The sequence below is a fragment of the Charadrius vociferus genome, unplaced genomic scaffold (genome assembly GCF_000708025.1).
Source record: "Charadrius vociferus isolate BGI_N301 unplaced genomic scaffold, ASM70802v2 scaffold173, whole genome shotgun sequence".
NCBI classification, from domain to species: domain Eukaryota; kingdom Metazoa; phylum Chordata; class Aves; order Charadriiformes; family Charadriidae; genus Charadrius; species Charadrius vociferus.
The window spans coordinates 3,440,801-3,465,558 of NW_009648369.1; the positions used below are offsets into that span (position 1 = coordinate 3,440,801).

The 24,758-nt window shown below is 41.1% G+C and overlaps 1 protein-coding gene across 1 annotated transcript in view; it reads left to right on the plus strand.

The window, feature by feature from the left end:
• Window positions 1–24,758, plus strand: part of LOC104286693 (chromosome unknown open reading frame, human C2orf43) — a 122,468-nt gene that overhangs the window by 71,069 nt on the left and 26,641 nt on the right. Inside the window, exon 4 of the mRNA XM_009885310.1 lies at window positions 6,903–7,143. Within this exon, the coding sequence (XP_009883612.1) occupies window positions 6,903–7,143 (241 nt within the window). The remainder of the gene's footprint in view (window positions 1–6,902; window positions 7,144–24,758) is intronic.

Here is a 24,758-nt window from a genome sequence, read left to right on the forward strand (position 1 = left end):
TGTCTATGGCAGGGGGGTTGGAACTCGATGATCTTCAAGGTCCCTTCCAACCTAAACCATTCTATGATTCTATGTAATGGCATCTTGAACAACTGAAGAAGAAATTATTCAGGATTTTAAAATCTAACATTATGTTATGTTATGCTATACTATACTGTACTATACTATACTATATTATACTATACTATACTATACTATACTATACTATATATAATTCATGACTGAGCAAAGTGAATGGGCAAGTCCAGAAAGTCCCACTCTGGTGAGAGGAAAACCCAGGCCAACGCTGTCTGTTTTGTCCTTTGGTATTTTGTCTTGGAAATCTGCTTGGCACAGCTGTGGTAATAAAGCAGGGAATACTTCCCTGAGCCTCATTGTTTTGCCTGCAGGTTTCTGCATACTGAGTAAAAGAAATTGTGATTAATGTTGCACTCCATGTCAAGAGTAGACTGTAGATTACCATTAAGTGCATCATTATGCTATCTTTTAAAAATTCACTAGGTTTCACCTGACAGATAATAGCTTTTTCTCTGCCAGTGCAACAGAGGAATAATAAACTAATATATAGGATGTACTAAAATATGTCAAAAGAAGCGTTACTTTTGACAGAGAAAGAGCTTTTGTTTTTCGTAGGGTTTTGAAGGAATTGTACATAAAACTTCCTTGCTCATTTTCTTTCCAGCCCTGTGATTTGATGTCATGTGCATAGCGCTGCTGTTGCTGTGGGGCAGGGGCACGTGGCCGCAGGGTCTGGGGCAGCTGCTCAGCTCTGCTGAGCATCGGTCGGCGCCATGGCTCAGTTAAAAAATGATTTTTTTATAAAAAGATTCCACCCTTGCTTCTGCCTGCTGATTTGATCTCTGGAGTTCCTCGTGGGCTCCAGGTTGTGTAACCGGTGCAGAATGAGAGTTGTATGTTCTTATTGGTGGTTACTGTATTAACCATTTCTGCACCCCCCATGGTTAAGAACAGATTATGCAGCAGGAGTGAATATTTTCCAAAACCTTGACAGGCTGAGAGAGTTGGGGGTGTTCAGATGGGAGAAGAGAAGGCTCCATGGAGATCTTATTGCGGCCTTCCAGTAGCTAAAGGGGCCTACAGGAGAGATGGAGAAGGACTTTTTACTAGGGCATGTAGTGATATGATGAGGAAAAATGGCTTCAAACTGGAAGCCGGGAGATTTAGATTAGATACTAGGAAGAAATTTTGCACTTTGAGGGTGGTGAGGCACTGGAACAGGTTGCCCAGAGAAGTTGTGGATGCCCCATCCCTGGAGGTGTTCAAGGCCAGGCTGGATGGGGCTTTGAGCAATATGGTCTAGTGCGAGGTGTCCCTGGCCATGGCAGGGGGGTTGGAACTCAATGATCTTCAAGGTGCCTTCCAACCTAAACCATTCTATGATTCTATGGTTCCCCGCTCAAAGGTCGATGTGAGCCTCCAGCGGCCGCTGCTTCTACCATTAAAGCAGAGTTAACCAGCGGGTTATTTCTCAGGAAGTTCCACTTTCTGCTGGTGTAGGAGGGATATTTTTTTCAGTGGGTTGGTATCTTGTTGTTTTACGACGTCAGTAGAGAGATCTGAATGTGCCTGCAAGGTGTTGTAGGCAGGGACTGTCTGTCCCTTGAGAGCCAAGGTATGGGGTGAAGAAAGCCTGGCTGTACTTAATGAATTCACCTACTTGGGGGTCTCTTCTTAAACAAATCTTTAAAATGGCTCCTACTCCTTTCTATCGGTGTCTGCCTTTTCACATCCCACCTGCTTTTCTCTTCCCTTTTCTTTCTCTTAGCAAAATGTCACCATCTATAAAGAGCAGGTGGCACGGTGTGACAGTTCTCTCCAATCCCTCTACTGAGGTCTCTGGGTGATCTCAGGAAGGGACACACCTGAGGTGCCTCCATTTGGAGCTGGCATTTCTCGTGCGTAATCAAACCCACCTGATTTCAAAAGTATTGAGCTCCTCTTGTTGGCATCACAGGAGTTAACAACTTTGAAAATCCTGTCACTGTTTTGAATACTGGTGGTAAGCGGCATCCAGTTTGTAAGCGTGGTGTTATATCCTCAGCGCTGTCCTTTACCTGTCTCTGTCACAAGTAGTATTACCCGCTCAAACTTCAAATCGTACCTGGCAAATATATTTCTACTCTTTCAGTAGAAGGCATTAATGAAAAATATTACTGTGGAGTTTTTTTGGCTTGATCTGATTTGCATACTTTTAATGTTTTTATAAAGAAACAATTTAAATGTTTTACAAGAGTCCTTTGCTGGTGTGGTTGAGATTATTAAATTGTGCAGTGATAAACAATAATTTTTTGTAAATTTAATTGGTTGTCTTTTTGTACTCTGTTCTCATTTTAATCAACAAAAAAAACCTCCAACTATTTCTGCAAATCCAAAACCATGTTGACATGACCATTATCCAGTGAAGACTTGAAGGTACTCAGTTGTCACCTTGTCATCTTGTTCTAGATAGATTAAAAGTTGGATAGAAAGCCCTGTTGTACAGGAACGTGTATGTTCTTTATGTAGGTAGTTTGGAGGAAGCCTTTGTTGTATTCTTTAACATTTACATGAAGCAGGGATAGAATCATAGAATCGTTTGGGTTGGAAGAGATCATCAAGTCCAACTCTTCACCTAGCACTGCCAAGTTACCACTAAACCATGTCCCTCAGCACCACATCTACCTGTCTTTTAAATACTTCCAGGGATGGTGATTACACCACTTCCCTGGGCAGCCTGTTCCAATGCCTGATAACCCCTTCAGTGAACAAATTTTTCCTAATATCCAGTCTAAACCTCCACTGGCGCAACTTGAGGCCATTTCTTTCTGTCTTGTCGCTTGTTACTTGGGAGAAGATACCGATCCCCCACCTCACTACAACCTCCTTTCAGGTAGTTGTAGAGAGTGATCACATGAAATGAATCGTACTCTTTTAAGGATCCTGCCTAAGCAAAGCTCCTTGGTCAATGCCCTGCATTGGGGAATGGGCATTTAATATTCTTTTCCTTGAGGGCTCACTTCTCCTATGAAATAAGTAGCTACTCTTCCCTCTCTGTTGTAAATTTACTGTGCAGGTCAAACATACCCGTAGTTGATGGACTGATAGCTCTGGACACCAAAGTATATAAACAACGACAAAAGTGAAACTCCACAAGTCCCCACACCTTTCAAACTATGATGTGTGTTGAAGGAATAAAGGGCAGAACATACCAGGGGTTTAGGCTGGTTTGTTCTCTGGACATGTGCTCAGGCCGTGCCCTGTTCGTTTTTTCAGTGACACATATACCACTTGACCAGGGACTAGGAGCTGCCTTGGCACCCACATTGAATTGCTTGAAGAGCTTACAGATAATGTTAGCTTTTTGTTCTTAAGAAGATCTAAAACTTCTGAGACACTGCATCCTATTATAGTCCCTTTGAACCATTCGGGTCTTGAGTCCTATGTAATTTAAAGAGTTAAAAATTAATGATGAATGTAGAAGCAGCTGCCTGGTGACTAACCTAAAGAGCAGCTATGCCTTACGCATTGAACCTTAGTGCACGCGTCATCCTGAGTGTTGAAATGTTGCAATTTAATAATGTGTTAGATAAATAACCGTTAAATAAGTTGAGTGACAGTTTTACAAGTATTGTTTATTGTCACAACAATCGAGAGTGACAATTCCAGTATAATGTAAGAATACATGTACTATTTTATCGGGTTGACCAAAGCACAGCAAGGGTAGGTGATGTGATCCACAGCTCTCAGTGACTCGTGGGCACAGGGAGTGTTTGCTTTCAGTAGATTCACTGGCCAACTTTCAGAAATCCCCAGATGCGCTCAAGTCTCTGTGACCAGTGTCTCTAGTTGCCCAGTTCTCCACCTTGCCACGTGCTTAACCAGTGAAAGTCACTGGACTTTGAACTGAGGGCACTTTAAACTAGGTGAATCTGGATTTCTCTCTCTAGATACGTGTAATATTTTTTGTATTTTGACCAATGGTTGTCACAAGAAACATCTATCATTAAGTATGAGAAGGGTTTACATAAATAAAGGGGTCATTAACCTTTATGCATTACTCAGTGCTATATACTGTGGCATTCATAGGTGTGACAATACCTGGTGCTGATGGTAGGCGGTGTCCTCCATCTTCAGAATGACTGGTCTTATAATAATTCTGAAAGTTGTGATTTGAATATAATTCTGTGCCATCTGTGCTACTTGATTTCAGCTCGTGTAAATTGCATATAGATAAGATCCCGGCATTTGAAAAGTAAAAAAAAAATTATTAACTGATGTTGAGCATTTGAATCTTACTTATTTCCCTTCATTTTACCTGTATATTTCTAATTCACTTATTTCAAGACACAAATATGACATACTTTTTTATGAAAATGTGTGTCATTACAATAAAATATGGTAAATCTGTTGTATCCACAGGTGTATTGCAAAGAAATTGAACTACATCTTCAAGGAATTCTGCAGGCAAATGCACATTTCAGAATGCTGGTTCAGGAACCTAGCAATAAACTAAGAAATAGCTGATAAGTGTTTGAAAAACAAAAGTTTTACATTTCTCTCTTATTGTCTGCAAAATATTTTTTTTTAAAATGCAGCAAAATTATCCTCCATCTTACCACCATCATTTAAATTTGTGTGCCATTAAAAAATGCAGGAATGGATAGGTCATTGTAACAGCTTTTTTGGTTTGTCCTTTTTCCTCCAAGGTTTAGCAACTTCCCCCAGTGGTTAGTACAGCACTCCAAGCAACTAATCCTGTATCTATAAACTGTAATGTCAAAGGATTAATGTGTGCCTGGGAACACAGGTCAAATCTGCTTTAGATCACAACAGTTTGAGTTCAGCTCCTAGCTGAAATATCACAAAACTACCATATAATTTAGTACAAGTCTTGCATTCCTATACTTCAGCTGCTGGTTGCCTTTAATAAAAAGAGGCCCAGGATTGATTTCCCTGGGAATGTATTTTTTTCTGTCTAAAACCAAAGTAGCATCAGCTGGAAAGCAGAAGGGTTTCTTAAAATAGTTCTGTATTAGATATAAATAGCACTTTCAAAGTCTGCTTTTAAAATGCTGTAGAAAGTACCGTATGGCAAGGTACTGATATTTCCTGAATTTCTTCTGTTTGCTATGTTCCTATGCCCAGATGTTGTCAGCATCTCTTGGTGGCGTGCCCTGCCTTCCACTGGGTAGCTGCTGAGACCAGAGGTACTGCACACAGATGCAGTGGCATACCTCAGCTGGGTCTCATTTGACAGTAAAGACAATTATTTTTAACTATTTCTCGCAAAAATATTAATCTGATTTGTGCAATATGGAGAATGATATGTACAGCAAGCAGATGTACATAACTACATCTGTTTTATTTATGATGAGTCACCAGCAAAGCACAGCACTTTATACCCCATTGTCTGCAAATGTAATATCCAGAATCTCTCTTACTGTTTTCTTGGTACTTCTGTTATGAACTGTAGTCATGTGGCTTTGAGGAGTTTTCCTATAAGAATTCTTATAATATGCTTTTACTTTCCAGGAAAAAGTGGCAGGTATCCTTTTTGAATATTTGTTTGATCTTAACATTGAAATATAATTGAGAGTAGGTGTATTAATTCCAATTTGGGTAATGTGAGTGGGGTTTTTAATTAATTTCATTCTATTTTAAGGCTGCAGTGCATTCTATTATCATAACATAAAATAATTACCAGCTTTAGAACATGTCTATTTCATGATATAAAACGCAATATCATGCACCACCGTACACATCTTAGTGAAGGGGCTGCGTGCGTGGGCTCTTGTTCCGACCAGGGTTACCTATGTTGAACTGCAAATTGAAAACCCCGTGTGTTGTCGAACTGCAAAGATACTGTCACAGTGGCTGACATCTTTTAATTTGTTTTGTTGGTTTACTGTGAGAAAATAGTTTAGCAGGTGAAATAAGAAGCAGTGTACTTTTGCTGCCATAAAAAGCCCGCTGGGACTGCAGCGGTGGCTCCTGCCTGCTGCCCTCTGGTGGGGTCACCTCCTCCTGGAGCAAAGGGCTGTGCTCGCGCTCCTGGGCCCTTGTTTCAAATCTGGTAGACCTGAGCATTTCATAACCACCTTCGTTGCTTGCTTCGTCTTTGTCGTGGTGTAACCCCAACCAGCAACTAAGCACCACACAGCTGCCCATTCACTCCCCCCCCGCTGGGATGGGGAGAGAATTGGAAGAGTAAAAGCGGGGAAACTCATGGGCTGAGATAAAGACAGTTTAAGAGGTAGAGCAAAAGCTGTGCACAAGCAAAGCATAACAAGGAATTCATTCACTGCTTCCCACCGGCAGGTGGGTGTCAGCCATCTCCGGGAAGGCAGGGCTCCCTCACGCGTAACGGTTACTTGGGAAGACAAACGCCATCACTCTGAACATCCCCCCCTTCCTTCTTCTTCCCCCAACTTTCATTGCTGAGCATGACATCACATGGTGTGGAATATCCCTGTGGTCAGCTGGGGTCAGCTGTCCCGGCTGTGTCCCCTCCCAGCTCCCTGTGCACCCCCAGCCACTCACTGGTGGGGTGGTGTGAGGAGCAGAAAAGGCCTTGACTCTGTGTGAGCACTGCTCAGCTGTAACTCAAACAGCCCTGTATTATCAACTCTGTTTTCAGCACAAATCCAAATCATAGCCCCATGCTAGATACTATGAAGAAAACTAACTCTACCCCAGCCCAAACCAGCACAGTCGTTTAAAAATGATTTAAGCTGGGCATGCCGCAAGGCCTTCCTCTGTGTCTGAGGGCCAACGCGCCTGGAAACCCAACTTCATTTCAAGCGGAGCCCAAACCACGATGACTCGTTTAAAAATTAAGTCTCCCAGGCTGGGATGCAGTGCTGTAGGACTTTGCTGACAGTCGTTTTCTCATGGCCTGGCAGGTTCTTCGCTCTGTGCTGCTGTTTCCGACGATAGAGCGCATGGCTCAGTCCCCTCAAGGAAAGCTCATGACCCCTTTGCTGTGCAAACTTCGTTACGTTCTCTACATGCCCGTCTACCTGCTGTCCTTTCTACCGGAGGGAGTCAAAGCCTCCCTGGTGCGGTTTGCTCTGCGAGGAATGAAGACCTGCGATGAATCTTCCATAACAACCTCCGTGAATCTCTTCAGCGTGGACTGCATTGGTGAGCACCTTTTTCTTCTTACCTTACACCAACTTTTGTATTGTTCTCATTTAGTAATGTCAATGTAGTTTTGTAGGCAAAAGTTTAATACTAAAGCATGAATAAGTTTTGAAGAAGGACAGGTCTAATGTTTTCTCAAATTAAGACCACAGGTACAGGAAAATCTCACATGAATCTGTTTAAGAAAAAAAATCTTAAGGGGAAAATAACAAAGTATTTTCCCAAAGAATATACATTTCTTAAGAAAACTGACCTATATGACTAACAGTATCTCACATGATTAAAACACGGTTATACAATCTAGTTTATGATACTTCTGTTATCTTTTTGCGTTTCATTCATATTGGATGGTGAAAATAAATCAGTAATCGTTTTCACAAAGGGTTCTTTGCATCTTTTTTTTAAAGCTGTGCTTTAACCAGCTCTATACATTTTGTCAGCTGAATGGGAATATTGGTAAATTCAGAAAAGGGCCTTCAGCCTACAAAGACACATAGAAGTTACTTCATGCACAGAAGAATTTCAGCACTTTTTGGGGCATACCAAGAAAGAAGATTAACGTTCCTCCAGTGCATATTGTATCCTTGTTTTCCACATTCTAGCAAGAGAAACAGCTTTAAGAAAGGGAATAATTTCAGATAAATTATGTGAGGTTTAGAATGAAAACCAGAACGTGGATTGTGCCATACTCCAGGTATTTCAGTAAGTTAGCACTTGAAAACAATTTGGAATAGAACTGACGTGCTAACACAGTAATAATAGCAAGAAGGAAGTTTTGATTGCATTAATAGTAGTAAAAACACATTCCTGCATTTCCAGTTGTGCTCTGTCTTCTATCGGTTAAACTTTACCTACTAATCTTCCAAAGAGACATGCCAGAGGAACTGTGATTGCAGTGGGGTCCTATACCTTTGGCGGATATCTGTGGATGCGTAGGTCTGTATTGGAGGCTCTCTGTGGGACTGTGCAGAGACTGGAAGCGGGATGGGCAGTGGGGGTTCTTACTGCCAAACCCAGACAGCCTCGTTGGTGTTGTACAAACCTGGCGTAATGGCAGTCGCTCCGCTGCGGTGCCCCGTGCCTGGCAAAATCAGGCTCCCGGTCTATAATGTAAACTTCTGATAGGAATCATACGGTTCTGTTGCTTCGATTCCTATTAATTTATGTCAGTTTTCTGATGAGCGAGGAGAAAGCAAGCATGTGGTCATACGTACACTGGGTTTTCAGGCTTCTTCCTTTGATAATTTAGTCTGGGAGAAAGGTATGTGGAGGTCTGTGGGATCACATCTCCACAAGCCAGGAATCCTTCTCTGGTCCCCACAGATAAACTTTTACCTCTCAAAACAGGTTATCCACATCCAGGGTTGTATTGGAAATGGTCCTTGGCCTGCATTAACCTCCAAAAAAGCATGGCCAGCCATTGTTTGTGAAGGCTGTTTGGCCCAGACCACAGCAGTGGCAGGAATAATTTAACAGGACGGATTTTGTGTGCTGCTGTTGGAGCCGGACTCTCCGAGCTCTTTAGTCCCCGGGGGAATGAGCCTGCTTGATGTGTGCCTGTCAGCCTGTTGTAATTTTCTGTCTGCACCGGTGTCGGGTCTGTGTCCAAGCTGTAAGGTAAATCGAGGGGAGAAACCCGGCTGAGGCTCATGTACTCACAGGGTGTGATCTCTGCCTATGGTCAATTTATTGACTGAATTCATTATACGAGAATGAACCCCCCTGTGAGCCAATGTCTTGTAAAACTTGCATAAATAGGCCTTATTGATGCAACTCGTTCCTTTGGGCTTGTGATATCATCTCTCTTGAGCAGAATTCCCCATCAGTTTCATCTCTGGAAACTGATGATGTTTTACAGCCCAGTGACTCAGGACCACATGTGTGGATTAATAATCTCAGGGCTTTCTGGATATTGCCTGTTAACCTTGTCTTGCATTGTTTGCGGACAATAGAAAATGTAACCATTCAGCAAAAATTTGCTACATCTAACACAACAACCCAGTCTGTCTTATGGGACTGCTCATCTGTGAGTTACTGAAGCCTCTGAATTTGTGGTAAATGTTTTTCTGATTGATTCCTTGTCCCTTAATAAACTGCTAGATACGGTTCAGAAACGTTCAGCAAATGAAGTTGTTTCTCCTCTCCGGGAAGGTTGCATGTCAACTCATTAAAAATACACATATTGCCTTTGGCATGTACATCTGTCGCATTACTGTAATTGTAATAAAAGCTGTGATTAAGGGCAGAAAAGATGGTAAAAGTTTCCTTAAAACTAATACGTCCGTTAAAACAAACCAACCTGCCAGGGATTTGTTACCACATCCAAAGCTTAGTCACAACAATGTTTTCTCTCCTCTGAAAGGAAATGAGATTTGAAAACTTAATTATAGCGGAACTCTGAAGACTGAGTGCCACTCCTGTTGAGATGGAAAGGGAAGAGCTCCGTTCAGTGGCAGCAGAATCAGGCCCTTAGTTGAAAGAGTCACTGAAGGAAGAATTACATTACCCATGTATCCCACTGCGTCAAATTACGTTTGCTCCTGCTTCTTATCCAAACTCACCTTTCCGTTGTCCGAACTTTATAGTTGATGATACCTGGAAGCCTCAGTCCCACAGCCGAAGGCATCATGATGGCACTGTGCAGAAAGGTAACATCATAATACAATGTCTTGTCCCAAAGGGGAAATAGTGCAGAAAGAGGAGAAACAGCAGGGACTGTAAAGAAAATGGATTGTAAGGAAGGGTGGGAAGACATAGTGTATAAATAATAAAGGAACTATTAGAAACAAGCAAAGGGGTCTGAAGGCAGTTTGCCTACCTGGCTTAAACTTCTAGCAAAGATACCTTAGGGCAAAAAAAAGCACTGCAATGAACAAACTAGCATTTGCGTACTAGTATTCATGAACCGTGGAGATGAATGGACAGAAAAATTGGACATGAGTGACCTTGAGTTATCTGAAACATTGTCGCTCTGTTTATTCAGGCTAGCAAAACAAGGATACCCCTATCTAGCACAGCGGTGGTTGTTCTACAAATCATGTACAGTCCTGCAATGCTGGGATACTTTGGCACTCCAGCGCGATGAAATTTGTAAACATTTCTTCGGTGACAGATGCCAGTAGCAGACTTACAGTGACAGTAAACCATTCTATCTACACGGGACAGGATTTATTGTCCAGCCGTTTGACTGGCAAACTTCCTCCATTTGTTTCTGTAAAATTTCCACAAAAGCACAGACATTACTTAATGGGTAAACACCGCGAGGCTTTTTCGAGAGGCGGGCTCGCGGGTCAGGGGTGAACGTCTGGATGACAGTGAAGATACAGATAAGCACAATAGCAAGAAAAACCTCCCAACTGGCCCAAACGCGGCACGTCCTTTGTGATCTTGAACCTGTGACTTCCCTGGAGGAATCTCCCTGTTTGTTTAACCTTTTCGGGGAGCACGGCGATGCGGGGCGGGGGCAGGTCTGCTTTGTGCAATCCAGGCAGGTTGGGAAGGAGGGGACTCAGAAACCTGAAATGAGGGCTTGAGATGGGTTTAGGCTGTCACACGAATGCAGGCTGGAGACAGTAGATTTCCAGTTTGTTTTAAGCATCCAAGAGGTGTTGTAAGAAGACAAGGAACTGAGATTAAATGACAGAGTTTGCATTCAAATTTTATCTTGTTCTAGGTGTGGAGACATTCAGATCTCATGTGAAGTTTTTACATTTCCCTCATTTTACAGAAAAAAAGGGCTACAGCAGTTTCAGGCACTTGTACATCCACAGGACTGTGTAGGAAGCGAGTCCTGACTGCGGTATTGCGCTTTGTCTCCCAACAGTAGCTGCATCTCTCTGTTGGCTAAACAGGACGGCAAAGTTATGTCCTTGAAGTGCCACAGAGCAAAATGCTCAGTTTGCAGAACCATCAAATAGCGTCTGGGATATAAATTTGTACCAAAAGCCAGCAAAACATAGGCTTCCTGTTGCTATGAAAATGGAACATAGGCTTTTACATTGATGAAGTTATTTTAAAATTTTCTCTCAAGGGAGCTAACTGGAAAATTTCATTCTGGGTTTGAATTATCCCAACCTTGGGAGTTGTCATGTCTCAAGATCTGTTTCTATTCCAATTCTCTTTTCTTAATCAAAGAGATTTTAAATATGACATCGTGGGTAATCTTCGTCTGACCACTGTGGACATCATGCTGTCCAAATAGTTGGCATCTAAAGCAGGTCAGGTGAATCACACCCTACATTTCTCTATACTGACCTCAAAGGGACCCTCTTTCTACCAGATACCTAAAATTAGAGGAGATAAATCCCACTCTGTGTCTACTGGCTCTTCATTTTGCTGCAGACATCAGAAAACAGTGTGATCTGAATTGTCCGTGCAGCCTTCACCCTTGCTGCCAGGACAGTCAGATATCCCGTGCTGTGGCTGCATTAGAATTTACTGCTGCTGTTTTCTAGTGAGAGTCCTGTTGTTTGTTTTCTGCCTTCTTTAAGAATTCATTTTACATCTCCACGTCCATTTCCTGATAAGTAAGATGGGAAATTTTGGGGAAGTTCTGGTTTGGGGACAAAAATGCTGTAGAAATACCCATCTAAATGAAATGCTTGGGTAAGGACAGTGCGTGGTGTTGTATTCATGGCACCTAATAGTCCCTCCACCTATTCTACTCATATTTTTCAGAGTTGAAAAATAGTGTTTAAAGTATTAGGTAAGCACTTGATAAATAAATTCATCTGAAATGGTGAAATAAGAGTGCTTTGCCCCCTAAAGAGTATTTTTAAAAGCTATATAACCACGTAGATAAAATTTAGTTTGCTTTTCTTTCTTTCTTTCTAAATTCAAATGGTGTTCTTTTCTTGCACTGAAATTAAAATTTAGCTCCTAAAAGTAACAGAAGATGTAGTGAGCACATCTAAATTCAGCACAGAAGGCAGAACTCTCTTGGTTTTGTTCCATAAAACAATCAAAAGAGCTCTGCTTTCTGCCCTGAATGGAACTAAACTCTCCATTGAGGCACGCAAGGCCAAGGGGGAGTTGCGCATTATATTCTCATCTAGGTTTTATTATTTCAAACACTGTGCTAGCACATTTAAAAAAGAACCTGACGTTCAGGACAAGCTCATGCCCAGCATCACACAGCTGATCAGCAGCAGAACTGTATGTTGAGCTACATCCCAGGGCAACAATTGATTTACCGAACCTGCTTAACCATTAGTTTAACCTTATAAATAAATATATATACATTTGTTAGTCATGAGCAACTTCCACAAGCCGCATCGGCTAGACAGGCCAATGTGCGTGCAGTCCATTTTAAAATAGAGACAGAGACTGATACCGCAAAGGATTTCAGGCAGCACCCTGCAATCTCACACCTACATTTTTCATAGTGGGCAGGAGAATAAAAGCTTTCCCTTTTTCCCCCCATCGCTACTGGACAACTTTGCAGATCTTTGAACACAGACCAGTACATTTTCAAGGTGATTTTCCAGGCTGACTGAAAGCAAAGCCCTGGCAGTAAGAAGTGATGGCTTTGTTTCTTCTGATGAATGTAAGTTTTAGATAACTTCTGGCTGTAATGCAGAAATAATTTCAAGGTTGTTTTTCTACTTTTATAATTAAATATGTGTAGAATTTCAGACATGATGTATAGCTAGACAAAATTTCGCGGAGAACAGAAATTGCTGACATGGTACGTAAATTACATCTTCATAAACTAATGCTAAATCTGGACAGTGTAGTGTAGTATATCACAGGTGGGCAAAAAGGACGCAGCTCAGCAGGTCTCCTCTCTTCTTCCTGTGTGCATTCTTTGGTACTCAGTGGGGCAGAAAGAGGTCAGAATGATACACCGGATAATCTCCTGCCCTCTCACTAGCATCTGACTAATTAGGATTGAAGAGAAGTCATCTTTCCTGAAGTCAGGTAACTCTACAGCTGTCTCTTACGGGATGTTTTTTGCCTATATCTGAATTTCTGCTGCCAGGTACTGCCAAGGGTCAGAATGCTGCTTTAGGTAGTGCGGCAGTCCGACCCGGCGTGCTAAATCCTCTGCGTCTGCCGAGTTTCTCGGCAGGCTCCTGTGTGCTGTCACAGTTGAGCCCTATCCACTTCTGACATTTTAAGTGATGATCGTAATATGTATTTCTGCAAAGTGTTTAAGAGCGTGTTTCCTTACCTGTGGAAACACAGTAATATTTTATCACCTGCTTCGCAGGAAAAGGGGCCAAAGAATAACAGTCTTTAATATTTTCATGTTTCCTCTGCTACTGTTTATTTTCCTGTGTGATGCCTGACTAAAATGTTTGTTTAATGTAGTGGGACAACTCACCTTACCAAGGCAGCACTTAAGCTGACGGAAAAACCTCACATCTGCTTTATTCTTTCTGTGAGTGAACTAAACTTTTCCTTATTTCGGAGTAGGATGCTCATACTAAATTACAGGAAGAAGGCAACGACTTTTATGTATTTATAGTCCTATTTATTTTTTAAAGTCAAGCTGCTTCATAATTTACCCCCTTTCCAAAAGAAAGAAAGATGTTTAACAAGGACTTTTATTACTTGCAAAAGCTTTTACTTTCCTGTGAAAGCCTTGTCAAAATAATAGTAATAATGTGGAAATTTCTCATTGGGTTTATTTCAGTTAATTATTCCTCTTTTTCTTCTTGGGGGGGAAACCCAACGAAAAAGCCTCCTATCGTAAATATTACTCATAAGGCGTGAATGTTTTGATAGTGGGACTGCCGATCATTTCCATGAAATATGAGGCACAGTTGGGATTTGGTTGGGGAAGGGGAGATTGTTTTTTCACCCCTGGTGGAGTTTCATCCCCAGGGATACGATTTACTCCCACAAAATTGCAGCGAGTCTAATGATGTGTTGCAAATGGCATGAAAAAGGAAGGAGTAACATCAACAAAGCAGAAAGGATGTTGAAAATAAGTATATGCCAGTTAAGTGCTAGCTGCTACAGTTGCTTTGCATTAGCCAGTGCCAGACAGTCATCTGCAAATTGGCACTTTTTTTTTTCCCTGGGCCCAAAACAAAGCCCCCTGAATTCAGGGGAGGGATTCCCTTGTGCAGTGGGCTCATGCCTGTTGTCTCAGAGGTGTCTGTCTAAACTCCCCCAAGGAATATCTGAAGTAGAGCTCGTGGCTCTGTCATAACATGCGTTTACTGGTTGGGAATTTAGCTTGATTCATTGAACTCTTTCATCATTTACTGCCAGCAAACACTTAAACACAGGCTGAATCCATCCTATGGGAAAACTATCCGCATTTCTGGCTTGGAATAAGGGGGTTTTTTTGAAAATTACATTTACAAAGCTGCTAACTAACGCAATACCTGTCATTCCATGTGCCTAAAGGGGACAGTGGTCTGGATGTAATTCCTACAGTCATCTAAAACAATATTGCAGTCTGCTGTGCTGCTGCTTCTTGTCCTGAAAATGTCCACCAGCGCTCACCATCTCCCTTGCCTAATTCTTTAACGTGACTATATTGACAAGGAGAAAAAGCCTACAGAGTCTTCATGGATCTGGGAAGGAAATGCCGGTTTGTCTTACTGCACCCAACAGTGCAGGAGATTGCTTACTGGTTACTGCAGTTGTCAAGTGTAAGTAACTAGATGGGTGGATGAGGGGAGGGCAGTGGATGTTGTCTGCCTTGACTTTGGCAAGGCTTTCGACACTGTCTCCCACATCATCCTCACAGGAAAGCTTAGGAAGTGTGGCTTAGATGAATGGACAGTGAGGTGGATTGAGAACTGGCTTACAGATAGAGCTCAGAGGGTTGTGGTTAGTGGCGCAGAGTCTAGTTGGAGGTTAGTAACAAGTGGTGTCCCTCAGGGGTCAGTACTGGGCCCAGTTTTGTTCAACATATTCATCAATGATCTGGATGAAGGCATAGAGTGTACCATCAGCAAGTTTGCTGATGACACAAAACTGGGAGGAGTGGCTGACACGCCAGAAGGCTGTGCTGCCTTACAGCGTGACCTCACCAGGCTGGAGAGTTGGGCAGAAAGAAACCTTATGAAGTTCAACAAGGGTAAGTGTAGGGTACTGCACCTGGGGAGGAATAACCCCATGCACCAGTACAGGTTGGGGGCTGACCTCCTGGAGAGCAGCTCTGTGGAGAGGGACCTGGGAGTCCTGGTGGACAACAGGATGACCATGAGCCAGCAATGTGCCCTGGCGGCCAAGAAGGCGAATGGCATCCTGGGGTGCATCAAGAAGAGTGTGGCCAGCAGGTCGAGGGAGGTCATCCTCCCCCTCTACTCTGCCCTGGTGAGACCGCATCTGGAGTACTGTGTCCAGTTCTGGGCTCCCCAGTTCAAGAAAGACAGGGAACTGCTGGAGAGGGTCCAGCAAAGGGCAACAAAGATGATTAGGGGACTGGAGTACCTTTCTTATGAGGAAAGGCTGAGGGACTTGGGTCTCTTTAGTCTAGAGAAGAGAAGATTGAGGGGGGATCTTATTAATACATACAAATACTTAATGGGAGGATGCCAGAGGGATGGGAGCAGTCTTTTTTCAGTGGCGCCCAGTGATAGGACGAGGGGTAATGGGCATAAACTTGAACATAGGAAGTTCCATCTTAACATGAGAAGGAACTTCTTTACTTTGAGGGTAGTGGAGCACTGGAACAGGCTGCCCAGAGAGGTGGTGGAGTCTCCCACTCTGGAGACATTCAAAACCCGCCTGGACGCTGTCCTGTGTAACGTGCTGTAGGTGACCCTGCTCTGGCAGGAGGGTTGGACTAGATGATCTCCAGAGGTCCCTTCCAACCCTAACAATTCTGTGAATTCTGTGAAGTGTATAGTGTGATATTAAAATTAGCTTTAAAAACAGTGGGTTATGTTTAATGAAGGGTGCTGTAAAGTTCACCTTTCATACCAATCAAAGCCACTCCACCTGAGAGGAAGTTCACCTCGTTCAAAGGACGGGTGGTCCAGTTGCTGAATTTCGTCAGGGCTTCTCAAGGCAGAGGCAGCGTCAGGTCCCAGTCCAGAAAAGCACTTAAACTGACCTCCATGTAGCTACTTACATGCATAAACCCTTGTCTAGAACAGTAGAGCTTCCCAGTAGAGCTCAGGTAGGAACCACAGTGTAGAGATGCTAAATTGCTGTGGACATTGTCCATCCTGGCCACTGAGCACCACCTGCGCCAGACCCTTCTGTACCCCTTTCTCAGGATAAGAGAGCAGACACTTTCCATGACCCAAAATCTGGACCCTAGCAGAAATGTCATCACCACAACCACCTGCAAGGGTAAGCGAGAGCTTAAACTAGAGATTAATTTCGCCAGCTAAGGGATAGTTCTGCCATTTGAAGATGGTGAGAGTTGTTCCGAAGTAACTTAAGGCAGGATTAAATCCATAGACATTGCAGTTTCCATCACACACCCCACTTCACCTGCACATGCTTCATCACACAAAGTAAATGAGAGTTTTTCGCACTCCTCGACAAAACATCTATTGTTTGTAAAACACCTGGGTATAATTGTTGAATAAGTTTTTATTTTTGCCTTCAGCCTCAAGCACAGCTGAGTGGTTTTCTTGTATAGTTCTGATCTGGTAATTTTAATACCAAGCAGATTGGAGAAGTCCCTCATAACAATTGCAGCTTTTCCCGCCTATTTGTGTCAATCCTGGTTATGTATTAACTGGTGTGTTTTCGTTCTAAATTCAGATGTAAACTTAAGCAGAGCCCAAAGTCAATGTTTACATCTTGTAAACCTGTAAACATCAACATTTTAGCTCATGTGTGTGTGCATGTGTGGAGGCACATGTTCCTGCATTAGTCATCCTTGACACTAAGCAGTTCCTTCTGTTTGATGTTTTAAACAATAAGTTATACGATATTTCCAAGATTGCTGTTGGCAATAATTACTGGTAGAAAATATGTTTTCCCCATAGGAAATTACACTGCTGTTTGGTATTATTAGTTCTTACCACTGTTTTCTGACTCTTTCTGAGGAATGACAGAGATTGCTTCCTCAAGAGCAAAGGATAAACTGGAAAGGAAACTAGTGTTACATTCATCTGAAGAACCTTACAATAAGACAGGCAACTTACCAGTAAAAAAAATATGTGACCAGTAGTAGTGCATTCCCTATGAAAAATAAGGAAAACTTATTTTCAAAAGTTCAATCTACTTTTTGCAGGGCATTTTGATTTAGCACAGGAATCCAACCTAGAATTGATTCATCACTTTGCAATTTAAGCAACTTCGCTTTAGAGTTTAGAGGGCTTTTGAAAGAGTCATATCACATCATGTCAAAGAGCAGATGAGCTCTGTTGCACGTGAAAATAGTAGTCTTTGGCAATAATTGTCCCATTCAAGTCCAATTACTTTCTTCTTCTACCATCTGCTTGTAGTCCCTCAGGACGAGCAAAACTCTGCATGCATATCTGCAACTCCATGTTGAACAGTCGTGGATTTAGAAATAGACTGTAAAATCTGTGGAGCAGAAATGATGTTTTTCTTGATGGTTTGAATAGTCTCTGACACTGAAGCCAACCCCTGACTGGGATCTTCAGCACTCCTACACTGTATAACTAATTCTTAGTTACAAAAAAGATCCAATCAGGCAGTCAGTTAGGACTCTTCCCTTTTGCTACAATTACCAGCAAATTATCAATGTACTTGTGTGTTGTCCAGTTTACCTTTACAGAGGCCAGGAATGGGAATTAAAACTTGCCAATGTTTTGCATATTTGAAAATATTTCTCAAGCATTTCGTAATACCAGATTATTGTGAAATTATCCTGCTGCTAGGCAGATTTACTAAGGGAGGCATCAGTGAAGCCTTCTGGGAGATGGAGACTAAGAGTTTGCGGAGGTTCTGTGGGAGTCCCTTGTGTGACAGAAGAAAGCATTGTTTTAGGCTTTTCTATGTGCAGTACTGCCGGTACCTGACAAAATGTGTCCCCAGTCTCTACTGTGGTCCTTAGCCAACACAAACAAGAGTCTGAAGTAATAGCAATAATAGCAATTAAATGGCAAATGGTGAAATAGCAGATGCGTTCTGTGAAAATTTTGACAGTAAATGATAGTTTTGTAAGGCAGAGCACCAGAGCTGTCCTGGGAAGCTGCAGTGTCAATGTGGAAAAGAAAGATTTGTGGAAACAAACTATAGAGAGTGGGAGACTAATGACAGTGTAATGAGGATGTTTGTTTTTCACAGGGCATAAGACATGGTTATTAAAAACCACTGTACTTCCTCAAAAGACTATTTGCAAGTATACATAGGTGTACAGAGATTGGAGCACTTTCAGTAGACCGATGTCATGGGAGCTTTGGCTTCCTTAACCATGAAAAGGTGATTAATGTTGAAACATTCAGTAAGAAAGGCTTGATGATGAGTTTAAGGGGAAAGGTAAAAAAATCTATATCACTATGAGCAAAAGTGTGTTCATGAAGAATCTAAAATTACGGTAGACAAAGAAATTCATGAGCGATCAAAGGAATACTGGCAGGAGGACACCAGATGAGCTAAATGATGTGCAAGTAATGTAATGTAAATTCTAAAAGTATTGAAAATAGCGTTGCAAGCCTCTATAATTTGCCAAAACTATTAATTAATTGGCTTAACAGACATAGGTGAGATAAATGACAGAACTAGAATATCAGTATGAAGGGATATAACTTGCTCGGGAAAGAAGGGCGGGAAGAAAGGAGGAAGATGGATGGACTAGTCTTTACATCCAGATACTAAAGGCAGGGAGATCTGTTGAATATTATGTCCACCAAACCATGACAGACAGATTCAAGAGACTTTTTCTGAGAAAATTGTGCACCATCCAAAGTGCAGTATGTGGTATGCTTGATGTCTGTAGAGGAAGGAATCCAGCAACATATAGGCTATTCAGCTAGTTCTCATAATGCATTGCCTTATATATATATTATATATATATATATATATATATATATAAAGCAGAGAAAGCAATTGGCAGAGAATATATGGCAGTTAGATACAGAGAATTTGAAGGTGAGAGCCAGGTTGGCTGAATATATTCACAAAAAGGTAACATTTGTGCTAGGACAGAAATACTTAACATCTAAAACGTAGAGCTCTCTTCATCCACTAATCCCCTTAAAGTCCTGTCATAGTCAGTGGAGAGATATAGGTAATATTTGTCTAATGTATCAAGGTGACCACTTTAGGATGAGATGAATTGTGTTCTTTCCACTGACAGTGACGGGAGAAAAAATAAGCTTTAGATATCCACATTTAATCAGGTGAATCCCATGACGGATATCAAGAAATTATGACCTTCAAGGAGAAAAATAAATAAATGAGAGTTTTTAGACGAAGCAAGGGACAATTGAAGGACATGGTAAGAGTTTCCAAGTAAAGGAGAATAATTTGATCCACGTGTCCGTGGTAGACGAGTTAATGTGTAATGGAGTAGATGGCAACAAAGGTGATTCAGATTAGATTATAGTTAATTATATGAATGGAATTCTAGGCTGGATTTCCTAGGAAGATAATGAAATTTTCATCATCTGTGCTTCCTAAGGACAGGATGGATAAGTATCTGCTGAAAATGACACTATATCTTTGATTCTCCTTAAGACAAAAAGAGCAACGGAGATTCCTTCCAGTCCTATGATTTCATGCACACTAATTAAAGATGAAAGAGTTGCATCCAGAGTTTCAGAGCTCTTAATGACAGACAACTTACCATAGTAAGAACCAAGCAAAACAGATGCAGCACAGAATGTTTGAGGAAACCAAAATAAAGGCAAGAAGTGTCAGACATTAGTTAAAAGCAGATCTGAAGGTTCAGAAACCGTCTGATGGAATGCGTGAATGAATCTGCATCCTGCAGGTTGAATGCAGGATACAGAAACGCTATAAGTAGGACCTGCCAAAGATTGACAGGTTACCTCTAGGAATCAGCTAAATGAGTATAAGACTCGTGGTAACACTGGAGTATGATCATCTGTACTGTTTAATTATTAATGAATTTTCTGGTATGGTTTTAGCCTTCTCCAACTAGCATTCTCCTAGAATTCAGACACGGTTCAGGAGTTAGCACTGCCATGCGCTCTTCCCAATAAGCAGTTTGGGTAGAGGAAAGATTTAATTCTGTGAAAACAAGCCATTCTACTCCAGTTTGCCTCGGGGCCACAAAATAGTTCCTGGCTCCATTTAGTATAATGATGCAGGTATAGCCCATATTCATACCTGCAAAAGCAGCAACAGTTTGGCTGTTGGAAAGCAGTTGTGAGAAAACAGACTGTGGAAATTTGACTTCACAATTGTCAAAGCAGAAGCTGAGAAATTGATAAGTCAAAGTAAAAGGTGGTGCATTTAACGCTTGGAGGGGGGTCAGATAGACTAGGAAAGGCATTTCACAAGGTATGGATCAGTGAAATGAGGAAAGGCTAATCGAAAGCAAGTCAGTGTGGAAATACGTTCTTTATGGAGTGCTTCTTATGGAAAACCAGAGCAGATTGTCCTATAGCGAATGTGTACTTTATGATGATGTAATTAAAGGCAGACAGTAGTCCACCGTTTTCCAAACCATCAAGCCACATCTGGAAGAACTATACTATGCTCTCGGTTTAAGAGTAAACCTGTAAGTCTCTAACATCAGGGAAGGCAAACTAATAAAGAGCTTTGCTCAGACTTTTATGCAAGAAATGTGGACTAAGTAAACATGTTGTAGCCACTCTTCAATTTTTTACCTGCATCTAGTAGAACTGATGTTCAGTTCATGTGACCCTGATAATACAGTACTTACCTAGCAGGATATTTTCTTAGAGATGGTGACAAATATTGCTGAAAAATTAGTTCAAAATTGGATGAATGTAAGCATTATTATATGAACTGAAATATACTATTGAGTTACATAGGAACTAATATCTGGAAATGAGATCCAAAGTCCATCTTGTCCAGTCTCTCATTTCCAACAATAGTCAGAACAAAATGCTTCCAAGAAAGGGCCCAAAACTGCAATACAAAAGTCTGCCGATTCGTAAAGGCATTGTTCTTAGAGGTAGAGGCGTAAAGACCTGAGGCTTTTGTAGTAATATGTAACTCTAAATTTTGGTTGTAGTTCGTTAAGAGAGTTCTAAATATTTGTTGACTTGCAGTGTTTTTGTTGCTAATTTCTTTGCCCTGAGAGGTTCTTAATGTAACAGGCTGTATCCTATGTGCTGTATCCTATGTGGTATAAAATGGATTTCCTTTTACAGGTTCTGGTATTTCTACCTCTTAAGATTCCTTGAGTTGGAAAAAGATTTTTGACGAACTAAAGGGATCTCTTCTGGGCCTGGTTGCACTTCAGATTTATGTTTTTTAATCATAATGAGCTGTCTTTTATTAAATGCCTCAAACACAAGGGAGGACAGACACCAGCTGGAAAGTGTTATTTGACTGAAAAATACAGGAATTAATTAACTAAATGACATTCAACCTGGGAAAATAAAGCTAATATAACACATACTAAGAAAAAAAAAATATGTAAAGATCTAAAGCATAGGTTCTCTGTAGGTGGGGAACAGAATCACGGGAGCCAGAAATAGCGGCTGGGTGAGGGAGGCCAGGAGGGGTGATAAAAACTCACAGTGCTGCAGGGTCTCAGAATACCCTATGGAAGTACAGAGAATACCCACAGCCTGCACCGCAGTCACGAGAGGATCGCTGGTTTCCTGCAAACTCCTCCAGTTCCAGCTCCAGGAAGTTTATTCATTTCTTGATGAAAAAAGTCAATACCTCAGTATACGGTGGCCTTAGTAAGACAGCATAAGGAGTCTCTCCACTCTGTATAAATCTGCTCAGGTGGTTGGTTGGTCAAAATATGGTAAGAGTAGTGGCACGAGATTTGCATTTGGAAAGCATGATAAAGGTGGAACTGTGGTCTCCTTTTCCTCTGAGTTTGTCCACTCTGGAAAATCACACAGTATGTTCTTCCAAGGTTAATGCTGTTGAAATAGTGCTGTCTGGACCTTGAACTAAAAATCTGGCTTCATGTTTCTCCCTGTACCCATTCCAGAGCATAGCTCCTACTAACTTACAAAATAGAGCAATATTTTGATGTGTGGGACTTAATAAATTTACACCTACAGCCACAATCTTGTTGATAGAGTCAACATAATCTGAAGCCAACAGCAGTAGGGAAATGAAGTGAGATCGGGTAACCTTTGTAGTATTATGTTTATTTTAGTCTGATGAACAAGCTATTAAAGAATGTGTGTGTGCATCCATTAAAGTGTCCAGATTGGGGCTATCTTCACAACCACTCATTTTTGTTGGAAAAGGAACTATTCTGATTATTTCCTGAAATTCATTAGCCAATGAAGTTGAAAAGGGTTGGTTTTTTTTTTCTTTGTTATTGTCTCTGTTGTTTCATTAGTATGGCATCTCTCTCTGTGTATTCTTCCTGTCACAGTAAATTCATCTCCTTTGCGCAGCAAAGAATACGATATTGTTTTTACATAATTAAGATACCAACTACAGAGCAAAATCACACAGAACAAGATCTAGTCATGGCACAGCAACACAGAGTTGATTTTTAAATTAAACAAGGGCATGTATATTTCTCAAAGTTTATCAGGGTTAAGTCGGAAATACTTAAACTCTTTTATACTTTACAGATATGTGCAGCATGTGTAAGTCTTTCTTTTAAGATTTCTTTCCATACAGACATAGTTCCAACTAATCTTGAATTTCCACAGACAACATAATGTGACCCCTCAGTTTCTAGTGTGAGTTTACAATTAATTGAGTCCTAATCTAATCTTTTTCTTGCAAACAAGCAAGCAAATGGTCTTTGGATATTCAAGCAAGAAGCTTAAAGACGTGAGGAAAAAACACATATTCCAGTCCAAGTATGGGAAATCTCTGTATTGCTACAAGAATCAAGTATAAAGAGAAAATTTATCTGTCGCAAGTTAGAATCATGTTTTTTCCCTGAAATTAGCACAGTTTTCCAAGTTCCAGTATGGATCTGTTGATATCCGTAGAGTCAACTGACAACATACGGGTTTAGGATATAGCTCTAAAATCCTTAGAAAGTAATAATGCTGCTAGACGTGTGTTTCTTCAAAGTCAGGAAATCTTCTATTTCATACGTTATTTGCTTAACTGTATTGTGGATATATCACTGTGTTTGAACTTCAGCTCAATAGATACAGGTATTCATCTTAACAGCTAGCTAATTGAAGTGGTGGCTAAATAACCCTAAGCACTGAAAAGCCTGATTGATTTCAGTCATTATTGTTTGCTAAAACTAATAATTTAGCTGAAGGATATTAAGTCCTTGCTGTGACACTTTGGGTTAAAGAGCTACCAATGATATAAAGCACTCTTTTCTTTGCTGGATCCTTGATTTGAGCCCAATCAGAGTTCCTCTATCACAAAACCCCCACAAATAAATCAAACATGTTTTGGCACAGTTTGTCGTCTGTGCTTAGCAAATGTATGAGACCAAACTGACACTGATCCTTAATCACCTTTAATCCATGGAGAGGGAATGATCCTACCAGGGCAGGAAAAAGGTCATTGGCAGGATCATGGGGAGAAACTAAGTTGGCAGTTAATTTCATAAGCCTGACCTGGGAATAAATGAAGGGCTTCCACTTTCAAGGTAATCTGTGTATGTAAGAGATCTGCATATAAAAAGTTAGGATATTTTAAGAATGTATTTATATGTAAAAGCATGATAAACACAGTATTTATCTGTTAAAATGTTGATTTAACTTCTAAGCTCTAAGGCCTTATTGTTTATGATAATTATATAATTAACAAGAGATGTTTTCATTATTAAACTCTGGTGGCCTGGTTATGAATTACAAGGGGTATCAGCAACTTGAGACTGAGTAGAATGTAATAAAAATGCTCTAGGGTTCTACAGCTGTCATGAGGTACGTTGGCCAGTTTCTGTAGGTTTGTAACCACAATTTTCTTTTTTTATTCTTTGAGAAGTGCTTTTCTTTTCCTAGTTGCTATGTGAAAAAACCACATGAAGGAATATTTACAGAGGTCATAATACTGCAAAGATTTACGTTACATGCTTCACTTTCTGTGCTTTGGATTATCCCGCTGACCCAAGCTGACTCGTAAAGTATCAGTCCAGCATATGCATAAATACAGATTTAAAAGAATGGGATTAGACCATGAAAATTAAGAAAAAAAACACACTGAAATTGACTTTAGACTGTTAAACCAGATAAACGAATTGAATAATCAAAAATACATTGGCAGGAAAAGCTGAAGTGCTTCTATGTGTGTCTTTCCCAGAAATCCTAGGCTGAGTCAAGACCAGATCTTTAGGAGCATGTTTCCTAAATGAGAATCAAGATCGCAGAGACACTGGGCTTTTGTCATGCAGGCAAAGGATGAGAAAAGAATAAACTTTGCTCCTTTCTTCCAAAGTCTTTTCAGGAGAGGACTACAGTTTATGTATCCTCAGTGGATGGAGATGGCTTCTTGAGTCAAATCTTTGTGAGCCAGGATTTAGGATTCAGCTCCAGCATTGATATTGCAAACAGTCCATGCCAAGTAAAGCACTCTCAGGTCATTGTGTGGGTCTCTGAGCGGAGTTCTGAAGCGTTCATATTCATGTCTGTGAGAACTCCCATCTCATTTCAGGGCCTGAATGTCAAAGTTAC